Source organism: Myotis nattereri (assembly GCF_964212035.1).
Source record: "Myotis nattereri genome assembly, chromosome: 10".
Classification (NCBI taxonomy): domain Eukaryota; kingdom Metazoa; phylum Chordata; class Mammalia; order Chiroptera; family Vespertilionidae; genus Myotis; species Myotis nattereri.
In genome coordinates, this window is record NC_138085.1 from 76306008 (window position 1) to 76322616 (window position 16609).

General features: G+C 41.2%; 1 protein-coding gene across 1 annotated transcript in view; it reads left to right on the forward strand.

The window, feature by feature from the left end:
• The window catches only part of APOB (apolipoprotein B), a gene marked incomplete at both ends in the record, with an annotated part of 36740 nt that extends 22300 nt beyond the window's left edge, over positions 1-14440 (forward strand). Inside the window, 8 exons of the mRNA XM_081100512.1 lie at positions 139-314; positions 438-625; positions 1115-1251; positions 2748-3121; positions 3630-11150; positions 11530-11644; positions 11746-11926; positions 12788-14440. Of these exons, the coding sequence (XP_080956638.1) occupies positions 139-314; positions 438-625; positions 1115-1251; positions 2748-3121; positions 3630-11150; positions 11530-11644; positions 11746-11926; positions 12788-14440 (10345 nt within the window). The remainder of the gene's footprint in view (positions 1-138; positions 315-437; positions 626-1114; positions 1252-2747; positions 3122-3629; positions 11151-11529; positions 11645-11745; positions 11927-12787) is intronic.
• Between the last annotated feature and the right edge of the window lie 2169 nt (positions 14441-16609).

Sequence of the window (16609 nt, forward strand, 5' to 3'; positions counted from 1 at the left end):
TGAGCTTGATCTCTGGAAATTTCTCTGAGCCATCCATGTATTTCATTTTTATCACCACAAGTTGAACTTCTGTTTAATTTTGCGTATCTCCTTGGAATGGACAAAGTCATTGATGTCAATTGATTTTCTTTCCAATAGTTATGACAAGAAGGAAGAAGCCAACATCAAAGGTGTTCTTTCTGTACCCCGTTTGCAAGCAGAAGCCAGAAGTGAAACCCTCGCCCAGTGGTCTCCCACAAAACTGCTCCTCCAAATGGACTCATCTGCTACAGCATATGGCTCAACAATTTCCAAGAAGTTGGCATGGCGTTATGGTGAGTACCTCTTCCCCATGGGAGCCCTTCTGAGAACACTCTGGACTTGAGTGCAGTGTTGCGAGCCATTGGTTAGAAGCTGATCTGATACCATTGACAACTATTTCACATGTGTGTTTTCAGATGAAGAGAAGATTGAATTTGAATGGAACACAGGCACCGATGTGGATACCAAAAAAGCAGCTTCCAGTTTCCCCGTGGATCTGTCTGATTATCCTAAAAGCTTGCATATGTATACCAACAGACTCTTGGATCACAGAGTTCCTAAAACAGACATGACTTTCCGGCACATGGGTTCCAAATTAATGGTTGTAAGTACAAATCAGTCAATAAGTGCATGGTTATAAGTGCTAATTACATGCTCAACTCTGAGTTAGGTGAAGGAGGGGATCCAAAGATGGATATGGCATGCTTCCTGCCCCCAGGGAATTTTCTGGGGAGAAAAGAAGCATGCACATGGTTAGCGCTCCCCCCCCGCCCCCCCGCCCTGCTCCCGTTACCCAAGGCTGTAGATGATAAGCAAAAAACGAATATACTAGTAAACAGAAAAGTTTGCCAAGACCAAAGGAAGTGTCAGGACACTGGCTAGGAGTCTTACTATGTTATGTGTTCCTTTAATAAAATACAGGAAGTGATCCATGACAAACAAAAATTTATAATTTTCTATAATTTATTTTTTAACTCTCAGTGCATCATCCTGTTTAGTGATTGATCTGTCAAATATGGATTATCACCTAATGTTAATTGCACTTTGAGGCCTTTCTATGCTCACTGCTCTGAAAATGTCTATTATGTTGTAGGCAACAAACACGTGGTTTCAGAAAGCATTCGCAAGTCTTCCTTATACCCAGAATTTGCAAGAATACCTAAAACAGTTGAACCTCCAGAAGATGGCACTGCCAGAGTTCCACATTCCAGAGAACCTCTTCTTGAAAAGGTATTTAAAAAAACCAGAAAATTTTCTTTTTTCCATTTTTTAAATTATTTTTCTTTATTTTAAATATATTTTTATTGATTTCAGAAAGAAAGGGAGGAGAGAGAGGGACATAAACATCAATGATGAGAGAGAATCATTAATCTGCCACCTCTTGCATGCCTCCTACCAGGGACTGAGTCCGCAACCTGGGCATGTGCCCCTAACCAGAATCAAACCTGGGATCCTTCAGTCCGCAGGCCAATGCTCTATCCACTGAGCCAAACCAGCTAGGGCCATTTTTTATTATTGACAGTACTACAGATGTCTCTCTTTATCCCTCTTAGCCTCCCCCCACCCCCAGCTCCTGTCCTACCCTAGGCCTTTACCACACTATTGTCTGTATCTATGGGTTATGCATGTATGCATATAAGTTCTTTGGTTAATCTCTTCCCATCCTCCTCCCCCTCTGATATCTGTCAGTTTGTTCCATGCTTCAATACCTCTGGACCTATTTTGTTCCTCCGTTTATTTTGTTCATTCGATTCCACATATAAGTGAGATCATGTGATACTTGTCATTGACTGGTTATTTCACTTAGCATAATACTCTCCAGGTCCCTCCATGCTGTCCCAAAGGTTAAAAGATCCTTCTTTCTTTTCTTTTTTTATAGCCACATAGTATTCCATTGTGTAAATGTATCACAGCTTTTTAATCCACTCATCTATTGATGGGCACTTGGACTGTTTCCAGATCTTAGCTATTTATTGTAAATAGAAAAATTTCTTGAACCACACAAAGTAAATGGAAGATTTTACTTAGCATGATTTAGACTCTAATTCACATTTTTAAGGAAAATAATTTAAGCACTTTAAGGAGATTAATAACTGAAGCATCAACACTGTGGCATTTTTGCATTATTAAACATGAGGTCAGAATGTGAATGCCAATCCAGTCAGAAAGAAGCTTAGCAATCGTTGAGGATTCTAGTACTTTCACCCTAATATATTTTATTCACTACAACCTGAACTTGAAAGCCATTCAGTTTTCCTCCATGATAAGTGAATTCCCCCTTTGTTCAGGATCAGGATGTACTCAGAATTGGTTGACTGTGAAGAATTCAAGAGTGTCTAGCAGACTTGCTGACTGTAAGTTTGCCGCTGAGCTCGGAAGGGAAGGAGCAGTCACTGAACACATAAGAGAGGCAGCATTCCGAGAGAGTATTTCACTTTAGCAATATGGCTTCATCCTCATAGGGGAGTCAGATTCCCAATTTCTCCGGCCACCTTTATATTTACGGAAATGCACGTAATGCTTTGCTTTATTTCATGGAAATAAAATTAAAAATCTGAGTATGAGCTGTATAGGCAATAGTTTCTCCTAGATCGACTCGTCTCTGTATGATCTCCAGGGTTAAGAAAGCAAAGGGCCTGTGTCACATGGGCCTTTCCATGGTGCGTGGCTGAGCTGCAGAGTTCTTGATGTCTGATTGTGGACATTATCTTTGTTCTTTATTTCAGTGATGGCCGGGTCAAATACACCTTCAACAAGAACAGTGTGAAAATTGAGATTCCTTTGCCTTTGGGTGGCAAATCCTCCAAAGATCTAAAGATGTTGGAGACTATTCGGACACCAGTCATTAGCTTGCCATTTTTGGGATTCTACCAGCCTCCTCAAGAGTTCCAACTCCCCAGTTTTACCATTCCCAAGTTGTATGAACTGCGGGTGCCTCACTTGGGTGTTCTTGACCTCTCCACAAATATCTACAGCAACTTGTACAACTGGTCCGCCTCCTACACTGGTGGCAACACCAGCACAGACCACTTTAGCCTTCAGGCTCGGTACCACATGAAGGCTGACTCTGCGGTTGACCTGCTGTCCTACAGTGTACAAGGTGGGTCATACTTGGGTAGAGGGTGCACAGGGATAATTCATTGCAGGTTCTGATGGGATAGCCTCCTACAGGGAGAAAAAGACTTAGGCTTTTTACAAATATTTTTCTTGTTACTTGGATGTCTATTCAATTATTCATTCATTTATTCAACCAGTAAAAATATTTATTAAACATATAAAATATACTAAGTAGTCTACTAGGCAGTAAAACAGGTAAACTGGCAATTAAAATTCACTGTAAGAGGTACTATGATAGGGTATCATGTATAAGAATAAGGTACAGAGGAAGCACTTAATAACGAAACCCAGCAATGTCGTTAGTGGTCAGGGAAGTCTTCCTGTGGGAATACTTATTGCTATCAGATTCTATCCTTATAGTAGAGATGGAGGAGACTGTTACAGAATTGACCCAGATCAATGGGGTTTTATTATTGAAAGTCTGACAACACAGAAATTGTTCTGGAAATGTATAGCCTAATTTAACCCGTGTGATTTAATTTTTGTGTTAGGTTCTGGAGAAACAACATACGACCACAGGAATACATTCACGTTATCATGCGGTGGATCCCTACACCACAAACTTCTGGATTCGAATGTCAAATTCAGCCATGTAGAAAAGATGGGAAACAATCCAGCCTCCAAGGGTTTGCTAACATTCGATGCATCTAGTCCCTGGGGACCACAGATGTCCGCTTCCGTGCACTTGGACTCCAAACAGAAGGAGCACTTGTACATCAAGGAAGTCAAGATTGATGGGCAGTTCAGAGTCTCCTCATTCTATGCTAACGGTGCATATGGCCTGTCTTATGAAAAGGATCCTGCCTCTGGCCAGCGAACCGGAGAGTCCAACCTGAGGTTTAACTCCACCTACCTCCAGGGCACTAATCAGATAATAGGAAGATATGAAGATGGAACATTCTCCCTCACCTCCAGCTCAGATCTGCAAGATGGCATCATTAAAAATACTGCTTCCCTGAAATATGAGAACTATGAGCTGACTGTGAAATCTGACACCAACGGGCAGTATGAGGACTTTACCACTTCTAACAAAGTAGAACTGGCCTTCTCTACACAAAAGGCATCGCTGAGTTCTGTGTATCAGGCTGACTACAAGTCACTAAGGTTCTTCACCCAGCTTTCTGGATCCATGAATTCTCATGGTCTTGAACTAAATGCTGAAATCTTGGGCACTGACAAAATTAATACTGGTGCTCACAAAGCAACACTAAGGATTGCCCGAGATGGAATGTCTACCAGCGCAACGACCAACTTGAAGTATAGTCCCCTGATGTTGGAGAACGAGCTGAATGCAGCCCTTGGGCTCTCTGGGGCATCTGTGAAATTAACAACAAATGGTCGCTTCAGGGAGCACAATGCAAAATTCAGTCTAGATGGAAAAGCTGCCCTCACGGAGGTGTCACTGGGAAGTGCCTATCAGGCCATGATTCTGGGTGTCGACAGCAAAAATATTTTCAACTTCAAAATTAACCAGGAGGGACTTAAGCTTTCAAATGACATGATGGGCTCATATGCTGAAATGAAACTCCACCACATACACAGTCTGAACATGGCAGGGTTATCACTAGACTTCTCTTCAAAACTGGACAACATTTATAGCTCCGACAAGTCATATAAGCAAACGTTTAATTTACAACTACAGCCCTATTCTCTTGTAACTACTTTAAACAATGACCTGGAATTCAATGATCTGGATCTGACCAACCATGCGAAATTACGGCTAGAACCCCTGAAGCTGAATGTGGGTGGGAACATAAAAGGAGCCTACCGAAATGATGAAATAAAACACATCTACACCCTTTCTTACGCAGACCTGTCAGCAAGCTATAAAGCAGACACCGTAGCTAAAGTGCAGAACACAGAGTTCAGCCATCGGCTCAGCACAAACATCGCCGGGCTAGCTTCCACCACTGACATCAGTACAAGCTACAACTCGGACTCACTGCATTTCAGCAACGTTTTCCACTCTGTGATGGCCCCGTTTACAGTGACCGTTGATGTACATACAAACAGCAACGGGAAACTGGTTCTCTTGGGAGAACACACTGGGCAACTGTACAGCAAATTCCTCTTGAAAGCAGAACCTCTGGCCCTAACCTTCTCTCATGATTACAAAGGATCCACCAGTCACCATCTCATGTCCAAAAGGAGCGTCAGCACTGCTCTTGATAACAAAGTCGGCGCCCTGCTCACTCCAGCTGAACAGACAGCCACCTGGAAACTTAAGACCCAGGTGAACAAAAATGAATACACCCAGGAGTTTGATGCTTACAATACCAAAGACAAAGTCGGTATGGACCTTACTGGGCGCGCCCTGGCTGACCTCACCATGCTAGACTCCCCGATTGAAGTGCCATTTTTAGTCCGAGATCCTGTCAATGTAATCGATGCTTTGGAAATAAAGGATACTATTGACCAGCCCCAGGAATTCACTATGGTTGCTTCTGTAAAATATGACAAGAACCAAGATGTCCACACCATCAACCTCCCATTCTTTAACCTCCTGCCAGAACATTTTGAGAAGAGTCGAATAATAATTATAACTGCATTGGAAGCCATACAGAGAGAATTGAAACATATCGATATTGATCAGTTCGTGATGAAATACAGAGCAGCCTTGGACAAATTCTCAGAGAAAGTTAGTGTCCAGCTGAATGAAGTCAACTGGGAGACACAAGTTTCAAGAGCCAAGGAGAAACTGACTGCTTTCATAAAAACTTATGGAATTACAGAAAATGATCTAAAAATGGCACTGGACAATGCCCAAATCAACTTTAATGAAACACTATCTCAACTACAAACATATGTGATACAAGTTGATCAGTATATTAAAGATAATTATGATGTTAAAGCAGCTATTGCTAAGATTATTGATCAAATCATTGAAAAATTGAACATTCTTGATGAACATTATCGTATCCGTGTAACTTTAGTAAACGTAATCCATTCTTTACATTTATTTATTGAAAAGATTGATTTTAACAAAGTGGGAAGTAATACAGTGTCTTGGATTCAAAATATGACTGATGAAAAATTGCAACAGCTCAAGACACAAATTCAGAATTTTGACATGCAGCACCTTGCAGAAAAGTTAAAACAACAGATTGAAGCTATTGATGTCAGAGTGCTTTTAGATCAGTTGAGGGCTGCAATTTCATTTCAAAAAATAAAGCAAGTGATTGAACGTGTCAAAAACTATGTTGGAAAGCTAATTGAAGATTTTAAAGTAACCGAGAAAATCAATGCTTTTAGAACCATGGTTCACAAGCTAATTAATAGGTATAAAATAGAGCAGCACATCCAGATTTTAATGGATAAATCAGTACAGTTGGCCCAAAAATATAAGTTGAAGGAGACTCTTCAGAAGTTGGGCAATGTCTTAAAACAAGTTGGGATAAAAGACCACTTTGAGAAATTGGTTGGGTTTATTGATGATGCTGTCACTCAGCTTAAAGCATTGTCTTTTAAAAATTTCATTGAAGAAGTAAACAGATTCCTTGACATGTTTATAAATAAATTAAGATCATTTGATTACCACCAGTTCATAGATGAGACCAATAACAAAATCCGTGAGGTGACTCAGAGAATCAATGAGGAAATCCAGGCTCTGGACCTTCCACAGAAAGCTGAAGCACTAAAACTATTTGTGAAGGACATCAAGACTGCGGTCTCTGTCCATCTGAAAAACCTAAACAGCACCAAAATAACTTTATTCATTGGTTGGTTACAGGAGGCTTTAAGGTCACCATCTTTAAATCACATGAAAGCCAAATTCCAGGAGACCCTAGAAGATATACGAGACCAAATGTATCAGATGGACCTTCAACAGAACCTTCAGCAATACTTGCCCCTAGTAGGTCAAATTTACAACACAATTGTTACTTATATTTCTGACTTGTGGAGTCTTGCTGTTAAAAACCTCACTGACTTTGCAGAAGAGTACTCTATGCAAGACTGGGCTGAAAATCTAAAAGCATTGGCAGAACAAGGGTTCATTGTTCCTGAAATCCAAACCATCTTTGTGACCATACCTTCCTTTGAAGTCAGTCTCCGGGCCCTTCAGGAAGCTACGTATCAGACTCCTGAGTTCATAGTTCCCCTGACAGATTTGAAGGTTCCATCAGTTCAGATAAATTTCAAAAAGTTAGAAGACATAAAAGTCCCATCCAGGTTTTCCACACCAGAATTTACTGTCCTCAACACCTTCCACATTCCTTCCTTCACAATTGACTTGGTAGAAATAAAAGCAAAGATCATCAGAATCATTGACCAGATGCTGAACAGTGAACTGCAGTGGCCAGTTCCAGAAGTATACCTGAAGGATCTGATGGACACGGACACCATTCTTGCTAGAATCACTCTGCCAGACTTCCATGTATCAGAAATCACAATTCCAGAATTCGTAATCCCAAAGCTTGACCTTAAAGCTTTTCAAATTCCTGACCTTCACATACCAGAATTCCAGCTTCCCCAAATCTCACAGACAATTGAAGTACCTACTTTCGGCAAGCTGCATAGCGTTTTGAAAATCCAATCTCCCCTTTTCACGTTAGATGCGAATGCTGACATTCACAATGTAACGACATCCGTGAATGAGGCAGGGGTTACGGCTTCCATCACTGCCAAAGGACACTCCAAATTCGAAGTTCTCAAATTTGATCTTCAAGCAAATGCACAACTTTCGTACCCTAAGATGAAACCACTTGTTCTGAAGGAATCCGTGAGTTTCTCCAGCAAGTACCTGAACACAGAGCATAAGAGCGAAGTGCTATTTTTTGAAAATACTTTTGAGGGGAAATCAAACACAGTGGCAGGTTTGCAAACAGAAAAAAATACAATGGAGCTTAGTAATGGTGTGCTAATCAAGATAAACAATCAGATTACCCTGGACAGTAACACAAAGTACTTTCACAAATTGAACATCCCCAAATTGGACTTCTCCAGTCAGGCTGACCTACACGATGAAATCAAGACCCTGTGGGACTCTGAAAAGATAGCATGGACTTCTTCTGGGAGAGCATCATGGAAATTGGCCTGCCCCAAATTCTCAGATGAGGGAACACGTGAATCACAAATTAGCTTGACTATGAGAGGACTCCTCACTTCCTTTGAATTTTCTAATAAGATCAATAGCAAACACCTGAGAGTAAACCAAACCTTGGCTTATGAATCTGGCTTTCTCAACCATTATCAATTGGAAGTCCAGTCACAAGTTGAATCCCAGCATGTGGGCCACAGTATTCTTACTGCTAAAGGCACAGCACAGCTTAGTGAAAGGAAGGTAGAGGTAACTGGCAACCATGATGCTCAATTAAGTGGAAAAGTTAGTGGAAATTTGAAAAATTCTCTTTTCTTTTCAGCAATTCCATTTGAGATTACTGCATCCACAAACAATGAAGGAAATCTGAAAGTTATTTTTCCATTAAAATTGACAGGGAAAATAGACTTCCTGAATAATTATGCACTGTTCCTGAGCCCCAATGCCCAGCAAGCAAGTTGGCAAGCCGGTGCCAGGTTCAATCAGTATAAGTACAATCAAAATTTCTCTGCTGGAAACAATGAGAACAGCACCGACGCCCATATAGGAATAAGTGGAGAAGCCAACCTGGATTTCCTAAACAGTCCTTTAACAATTCCTGAAATGACTCTACCTTATACAGGATTCAAAATTCCCCAGGTGAAAGATTTCTCCTTATGGGAAAAAACGGGCTTGAAGGAATTCTTGAAAACAACAAAGCAATCATTTGATTTAAGTGTAAAGGCTCAGTATAAGAAAAACAAAGACAAACATTCCATCCCAATTCCTTTGGACGTATTTTATGTGTTTATCAATCAGAACATCAATTCCTTCAACAGGCATTTTGAGAAAGTCAGAGGCAAGGCATTAAATCTTTTTACCAAATCCTATAATGAAGCAAAAAATAAGCTTAATAAGTATATGGTTGAAAAATCTCTGAACAAGGAACCCATGACCCTTCAAATTCCTGGATATACTATTCCAGTAGTCAACACAGAACTATCTCCATTCACAGCAAAGATGTGGACATTCGGCTTTGAGATCAGCACCCCCAACCTCACCACCCCAGATTCTGGCTTCTATGTGCCCTCCTATGCAATAGTCCTGCCATCTCTAGAGCTGCCAGCCCTTAATGTCCCTAGGAATTTTCTCAAGTTTTCTCTTCCAGAATTGAAGGTATTAAGTATCCCAAACATTTTAATTCCAGCCATGGGCAATATTACCTATGATTTTTCCTTTAAATCAAGTGTCATTACACTGAATACAAATGTTGGACTTTATAACCAATCAGATATTGTTGCTCACTTCCTTTCTTCCTCCTCTTCAGTTATTGATGCACTGCAGTACAAATTAGAGGGCTCCTCGAGTTTGACAAGGAAAAGAGGGTTGAAGTTAGCCACAGCTTTGTCTCTGAGTAACAAATATGTGGAAGGCAATCATGATAGTACCATTAGCTTAACCAAGAAAACCATGGAAGCTTCAGTGACAACAACAGCAAACGTTCAAATTCCAATTCTGAGGATGAATTTCAAGCAGGAACTGAATGGCAATACCAAGTCAAAACCTACTGTCTCTTCTTCCATTGAATTAAAGTATGATTTCAATTCCACCAAACTGTACTCTACTGCTACAGGGACAGTCAACCACAAATTCAGCTTAGAAAGCCTCACTTCTTACTTTTCCATTGAATTATCTAACAAAGGAGATATCAAGGGTTCAGTCCTTTTACGGGAATATTCAGGAATGATTGCCAGTGAGGTCAGCACTTATTTAAATTCCAAGGGGACTCGGTCTTCAGTGAAGCTACAAGGGGCTTCCAAAGTTGATAGACTCTGGAACCTTGAAGTAAAAGAAAGCTTTGCTGGAGAAGCCTCTCTCCAACGCATTTATGCCACCTGGGAACACAACACCAAAAACCACTTTCAGCTACTATACCCCTTAACATCTGGAGAGCATTCAGGCAAAGCCACCCTGGAACTCTCCCCATGGAAAATGTCAGCCCTTGCTCAGGTCCACGCAAGTCAGCTCAGTTCCTTCCTTGATCTCAATCACCTTGGTCAGGAAATGTCCCTGAATGTCAACCCTGAGAACCAGAAGGCCAGCTGGAAAGGTGAGGTCCAGGTTCACTCCTTCTCTCTCCAGAATGACGTACAACTCTCCAATGACCAAGACGAGACACGCCTTGACATTGCAGGTTCCTTAGAAGGGTACCTGAAGTTCCTCGACAGCATTGCCCTACCTGTTTATGACAAGACTTTATGGGAATTCTTTAAGCTGGATGTAACCACCAGTAAGGATAGGAAACAGTATTTCCATGCTTCAACAGCCCTTGTATACACCAAAAACCCCAAGGGCTATACTTTCTCTGTCCCTGTGCAAGAATTGGCTGATAAATTTGTTATTCCTGGACTGAGGCTAAATAATCTGAACTCGGTTCTTCTCACACCTGCATTCCAAGTCCCATTTACAGATCTCCAGGTTCCATCCTACACACTTGACTTCAGTGAAATTAAGATCTACAAGAAGCTAAGTACTTCACCATTTTCCCTCAATGTACCAGCTCTACCCAAAGTGAAATTCCCCGAAGTTGATGTGTTAACCAAGTATTCTGGACCAGAAGACTCCTCAGTTCCCTTTTTTGAGATAACTGTGCCTGGATTTCAGTTAACCATGCCCCAGTTTACGTACCCAAACAGTATTTCTGTTGGTGCTACTGTTTTGGATCTAAATGAGATGGCCAGCAAGATTGCAGACTTCAGGTTGCCAAACATCACTGTGCCTGATCAGACTATTGCGATTCCTTCCATTAAGTTCTTTATACCTTCTGGGATTTACATCCCTTCCTTTGGAGCACTGACGGCACGTTTTGGAGTGGCCTCTCCCTTGTATAATGCTACTTGGAATGCTGGCTTGAAAAACAAAGAAGATCATGTTGAAGCATACCTGGATTCCACCTGTAGCTCAATTATACAGTTCCTGGAATATGACCTTAAAGGTAAGGAAATGTCCCGACTCCTCCTATATAAGGATTCTATAAGTTATATGTTTTCAGGGGGAGTTGTGAATCAATAATGATGTATTTATATATGACTAGAGGCAAATTTAAAAGAAGAGATTCGTCTATACCGACATGTAGCATCCTGTAGAAACCTGCTGACATTTAAGAAGAACATGTTCAAAGAAAATAGAATTTTCTGTAATGACTTAAGACTGATAATGTCTCCTATATTTTTAAAATGTGGCTGCATGTTTCAAATATGTGTGTGGGGGGGGTGTATTTACCATTTGAGTTAAGATAGATTTATCCTGTTTTTCACAGTGAAAATGTCTGTGTCCTACAGTTATTAATCAAATGAAAAATCTCTCCTTTACAGGTATTGGAACATACAAGATTCAAGATGGCATGTTTGTCTATGAGGCTAAAGGAACATTTACACACCGTGACATCAGCGTGGAATATAAAGAAGATGCCAAATTACAAGAATATCCGTATAGAACTTTTATTGAAACTTAATTCCTTTTCAGATCATTGTGATTTTTGCCACCTTTGTACCCCTTTCATGATGGCTCATCTGCTTTTCTGCTTGCAGGCACTGGAAAGTAGAGGTCCGCCTGGACATCACCAGCCCCGTATTCACTGATGTCCATATACACTGCCATGCACATGAAAACGTCTTCTACTCAGCAGCCTCTCCAGCCATAGGCACAGTGGTCTTGGACTTGGGATCTGATAATACTACCATAACATACAATTTCTACTACCGCCCTCAGGTGAGTCCCACCTAATGGGGAGTAGAGATTTGGGGCAGATAAATATACTTCAGTACAAAGTGTTTTCTCAGGGCTTTCCCAGATTAGGTGAAACACAGCAATGAGCAGGTCTGGAAATATTACAATGAGTCTTTTATTGATTCTAATTATTAGACAGACCTATGACATCATTTCACCAGTTATTTTACTACTATTGGGCAAATATAGAAAGAGGAGGGTTATGGCTCACCACCTGAGGCATGAGCAAATATGCTGCATACATTTCCAGACAGTGGCTTCTGGAGAATTTTCAGATGAGATATCCCAGATTGGTCTCATTGTACTTTGCAAGCTCTCTGGGGTCAAGTCAAAGATGCCATTCAATTTCGTAGATAAGAAGAAGCTATGAGATTCTAAGACTAAAGTTTGTCATAGGCTTGGAAAAATGAATGGCTCCCGATGCTAGATCTCTGCTGGATGGGCTCTGGACATTAACCTTTTTTGCTACTACTTTTTTTTCTCTGAATTAGTCTTTTCATGTTGGTATAGAGGAGTCTCTTTCTCCCCTTTCTCTCCTCCCCCTGCTCCTCCTCTGATCTTCAGTCCTGGGAAGGCCTTAATGTTAAGTGTTACTGTGTATAAATGCCATGCATAATTTTATCCTTTCTGAGGCGCGTGATAAAGAGGAATTAACAACAGTAGACTTGTTTAACCATAAGACAAACACATGAACCGACATAAGAAAGATAAATTCCCTTGAGAATGTGAAAGACTCTCTGATCTTTACTTTCAACTGCTAATGAAGTTTTAGTGTAGTATATTATGTAATCAGGATAATTGAAAACATGTTCTTTTTATCCTTTTTTTTTTTTCTCGTTTTAGTCATCTCCAGATAAAAACCTCAGCATATTCAAAATTGAGTATAGGCACCCGTACTCTCAATCTAATGAGAAATTTCAGATCAAAGTTAACTGGGAAAAGGAAGCAGTGTCTCAATTGCTCAGTTCTCTAAAAGACAACGTGCCCAAGGCAACAGGGGCCCTTTATAACTATGTCAACAAGTGCCACCAGGAGTACACAGGACTTAATCTGAGAGAGGCCTCTTTAAAACTGAGAAGAGGTCTGCAGAACAAGGCTGAGGAGACCTACCAAGGAGCGCTGATTCTGATTGACAAAGTGGACAAGGCACTCGAATTCAAGAGGGTGGCCAGAGGCGCTGCTAGAACCTACCAGCTGTGGAATGACAAGGTCCCGATTCTGTACAAGGATCTGTTGGACCAGAAAGGCCACATCGATCTCCAGAGACTCCAAAATAAGGTGCTTAACATCCTAATAAATATTACTAGGGAATGTGAAACAATAGTCAGGCACGTGATTGCCTGGTTCATTGATTACCTGCAGCTCACAAGATTCCAGCTCCCAGGAAGAGCCAGCACGAACACTGCAGATGAACTCTCTACTTTGGTCATGAGGGGAGTAGGGAAGATACTGCTGCAGGTACATTCAAATATCCATAATGGGTTAGAAATACTGTTTTCCTATGTCCAAGACCTGATGGAGAAATCCGAATTAATCAAGGACCTAAAGATTAAATTTCCTTTTGATTCAAGAAGTCTTCAACTAACAAATGTAACCTTGGAGTATGGGAAACGGTTGAACTCTTTCTCACAAATGGTCCAAAGGGCATTGAATGCCCTCAAATCAAACAAAACTACAGTAATACTAGGTGATCTCCAGAGATATTTAGAAGGTGTTTTCGAATACATAAGAGAAGAAGTTAACCACTTAAAGATGAAGAGACTTACTGTTATCATTAAGAACATCAAACACGAGATCAAGCTCATCTTCGACAGTTGTATTCAATATGTTTCTCAATTCCTGAAAAAGAACCTAGACCTTGACTTCGATAAGTTACACGAACTTGTTCAAAACAAATTTCAAGAAGCGTCTGAAGAGTTAGAGCAGCTCCATCAGTACATAAAGGCTCTTCGCAAAGAATATCTTGATTCAAGTGTGGTCAGCTGGACACTGAAATATTATGAATTTGAAGAAAAGGTAATCAACCTGGTCAAGAAGTTAGTACATGCCCTGAAGGACTTCCATTCCAAATACATTGTCAATGCTGCTGGCATTGCTTCCCAGCTCTCAAGTGAGGCTGAGCAATTAGTGCAGCAAGCAATCCAGAAATACCTTAGCATTCTTGTCGATGCCGACGGAAAAGGGAAAGAGAAGATTGTGGAGCTTTATACCCGCGCTCAGGAAATAATTAAAAGCTGGACCGCTGCAATGAAGGAAATCATTTCTGATTACCACCAGCAGTTCAAATATATCCTACAGAATTTTTCAGGCCGACTCTTTCATTACTATGAAAACCTCATTGCTGAGTCCCCAAGATTGATTGACCTGTCCATTCAAGCATACCACATGTTTCTGATGTATATCACTAACTTACTAAAACAGCTGCAATCGACCACAGTCTATGACTTGAGCCGTTATGTAAAGATTGCTCCAGGAGAATTAACTATCACCTTCTAATTTGTGTAAAGCAATTCTCATTTATTCTTCTATTCCAATTAAGTTTCCTATAGTAGAAAAAAATCAAGCTGTATGCATTGATGTAATTATATGCTGAGCTGGTCCTGGAGCTGACTGTGAGCAGAAGCACGTGGGAACTGGACCTGCACTGACGCTGGTGGCAGGTCTCTGAAGGTCTCTGAACTCTGGGAAACATTTTTTTTTTTTTTTGCAAGTTAAAGGAAATCAGTATCCGAATTATTTTGTTAAACTTGGGGGAGGGGAGGGAGAACAAATAAATGAATTCTTTATTATGTATCATCTCTCTCATATGGTTCATTCCTCTTGAAAGCAAAATGAGGGTTTTGATTCACTTGTCTGATATTTCAAAACCCCCAGAAGAACACACTGTATTTAGAGCAACAAAGGGAAAAGGGAGAATCTGTGAAAGGAAATATTTTGCCACTTTAACTGATCTCAGGGATTGTATTTGCCAAGTAGGAAGGAAAAGCAATTTGCAAAGTTTGTCACATAATTTGATCCGGAGGAGCAGGTCATTTGTCCTCATGTACCCACACCCTTGCTCACCAACCCTCTGCCTCTGCCAGGCCAGGCCAGGCTCTCTGCTAGGCTCTGAGATAAACCAACCCCAGAGGTCTCCCAGAAGTCTCTCTCAGCCAGGATCCATTGAATGCAAAGTAAGGGTAGAAGAGAAGGCAGGGGGATATGAATTCCTCACATTCCTGGGATCTGCACATATTTATTCTCTTGAATGTTCTTATTTTTCCAAGTGTGATATCTAACAATCCCAAGTGTAATTAAGGCCTGGGGATTTCTCTTGCCACATCCACTTACTTCAATCTCTGATTGTAAACATTGGAGAGGTCCCTTCAGAACATCCGAGCTGAGCTTTAGTAAGGGAAAGAGGCAAAGAGCCTATGCAACACAACTTTCACTAATATCACTGGGAAAACTAAACATGGCTTTCCTTTCCGTGGCGCTGAAGAACAAAGGAAGGCTGTGTAGCTTAGGAAGTTAGAGATCACCCCCAAGTCTTACATGAGGTCTGTTTGGAGAAGGCCCTTCGTATCCAAAAATGCCTTCCACCTCCACCATTCTTTCATAAAGCCTTCATATTCTCTTGGTGAAGCCCATTGTTAAAATGCACACATGTGCCCTAACTGGTTTGGCTCAGTGGATAGAGCGTCGGTCTGCGGACTGAAGGGTCCCAGGTTCGATTCTGGTCAGGGGCATGTGCCTTGGTTGCGGGCACGCCCCCAGTGGGTGGTGTCCAGGAGGCAGCTGATCGATGTTTCTCTCTCATCGATATTTCTAACTCTCTATCCCTCTCCCTTCCTCTCTGTAAAAAATCAACAAAATATATTTTTAAAAAATGCACACCTGTTACCTAGGAAAGAAAACACGTTAGCCCATTGGGAACTTCGGCCTGGAACTGAAGAACCAGAAAGCATCCTAGGAAGTGGGATCCATGGCAGTGCATGGATCTGGTGCTCAAGAAAAGTCTATTGGATAATGAATCAATGGATAGATGTATAAGTGAATGAATGAATGAATGAATGAATATATAAGGAGTCAGTTCCAAGTGTGAGAAAAGGGGGGAAATTAGGTCCAGATCCCAGAGTTTCTTTTTTTTTTAAAATATATTTTATTGGTTTTTTACAGAGAGGAAGGGAGAGGGATAGAGAGCTAGAAACATCGATGAGAGAGAAACATCGATCAGCTGCCTCCTGCACACTCCCCACTGGGGATGTGCACAAACCAAGGTACATGCCCTTGACCAGAATCGAACCTGGGACCCTTTAGTCTGCAGGCCGACGCTCTATCCGCTGAGCCAAACCGGTCAGGGCGCCAGAGTTTCTTGATGAGCTATGAGCAGCCAGAATCTACTGAATGTTCAAATTGAAAGGAGGCCTGGAGTTATGACTTAATTTGAAGGGCAAGGAGGAGTCCAAGGTTCCTGGTGCTCATATGATGCTATGTGTATCTGGGGCTGAAAGGAAAAAAGAATGACACAAATTTAAAATGATCATGTAATTACACAGCACCACCTTCCCAAGTCCCTGACTGATAACCCGTTATGAGGTGCTCCCGGCTGGCTTAGAATATCTTCATCACACTCAATAACGTGGGAAGACAAAGGGGTCCTTGGGATGACTGGGGCTTCACTTG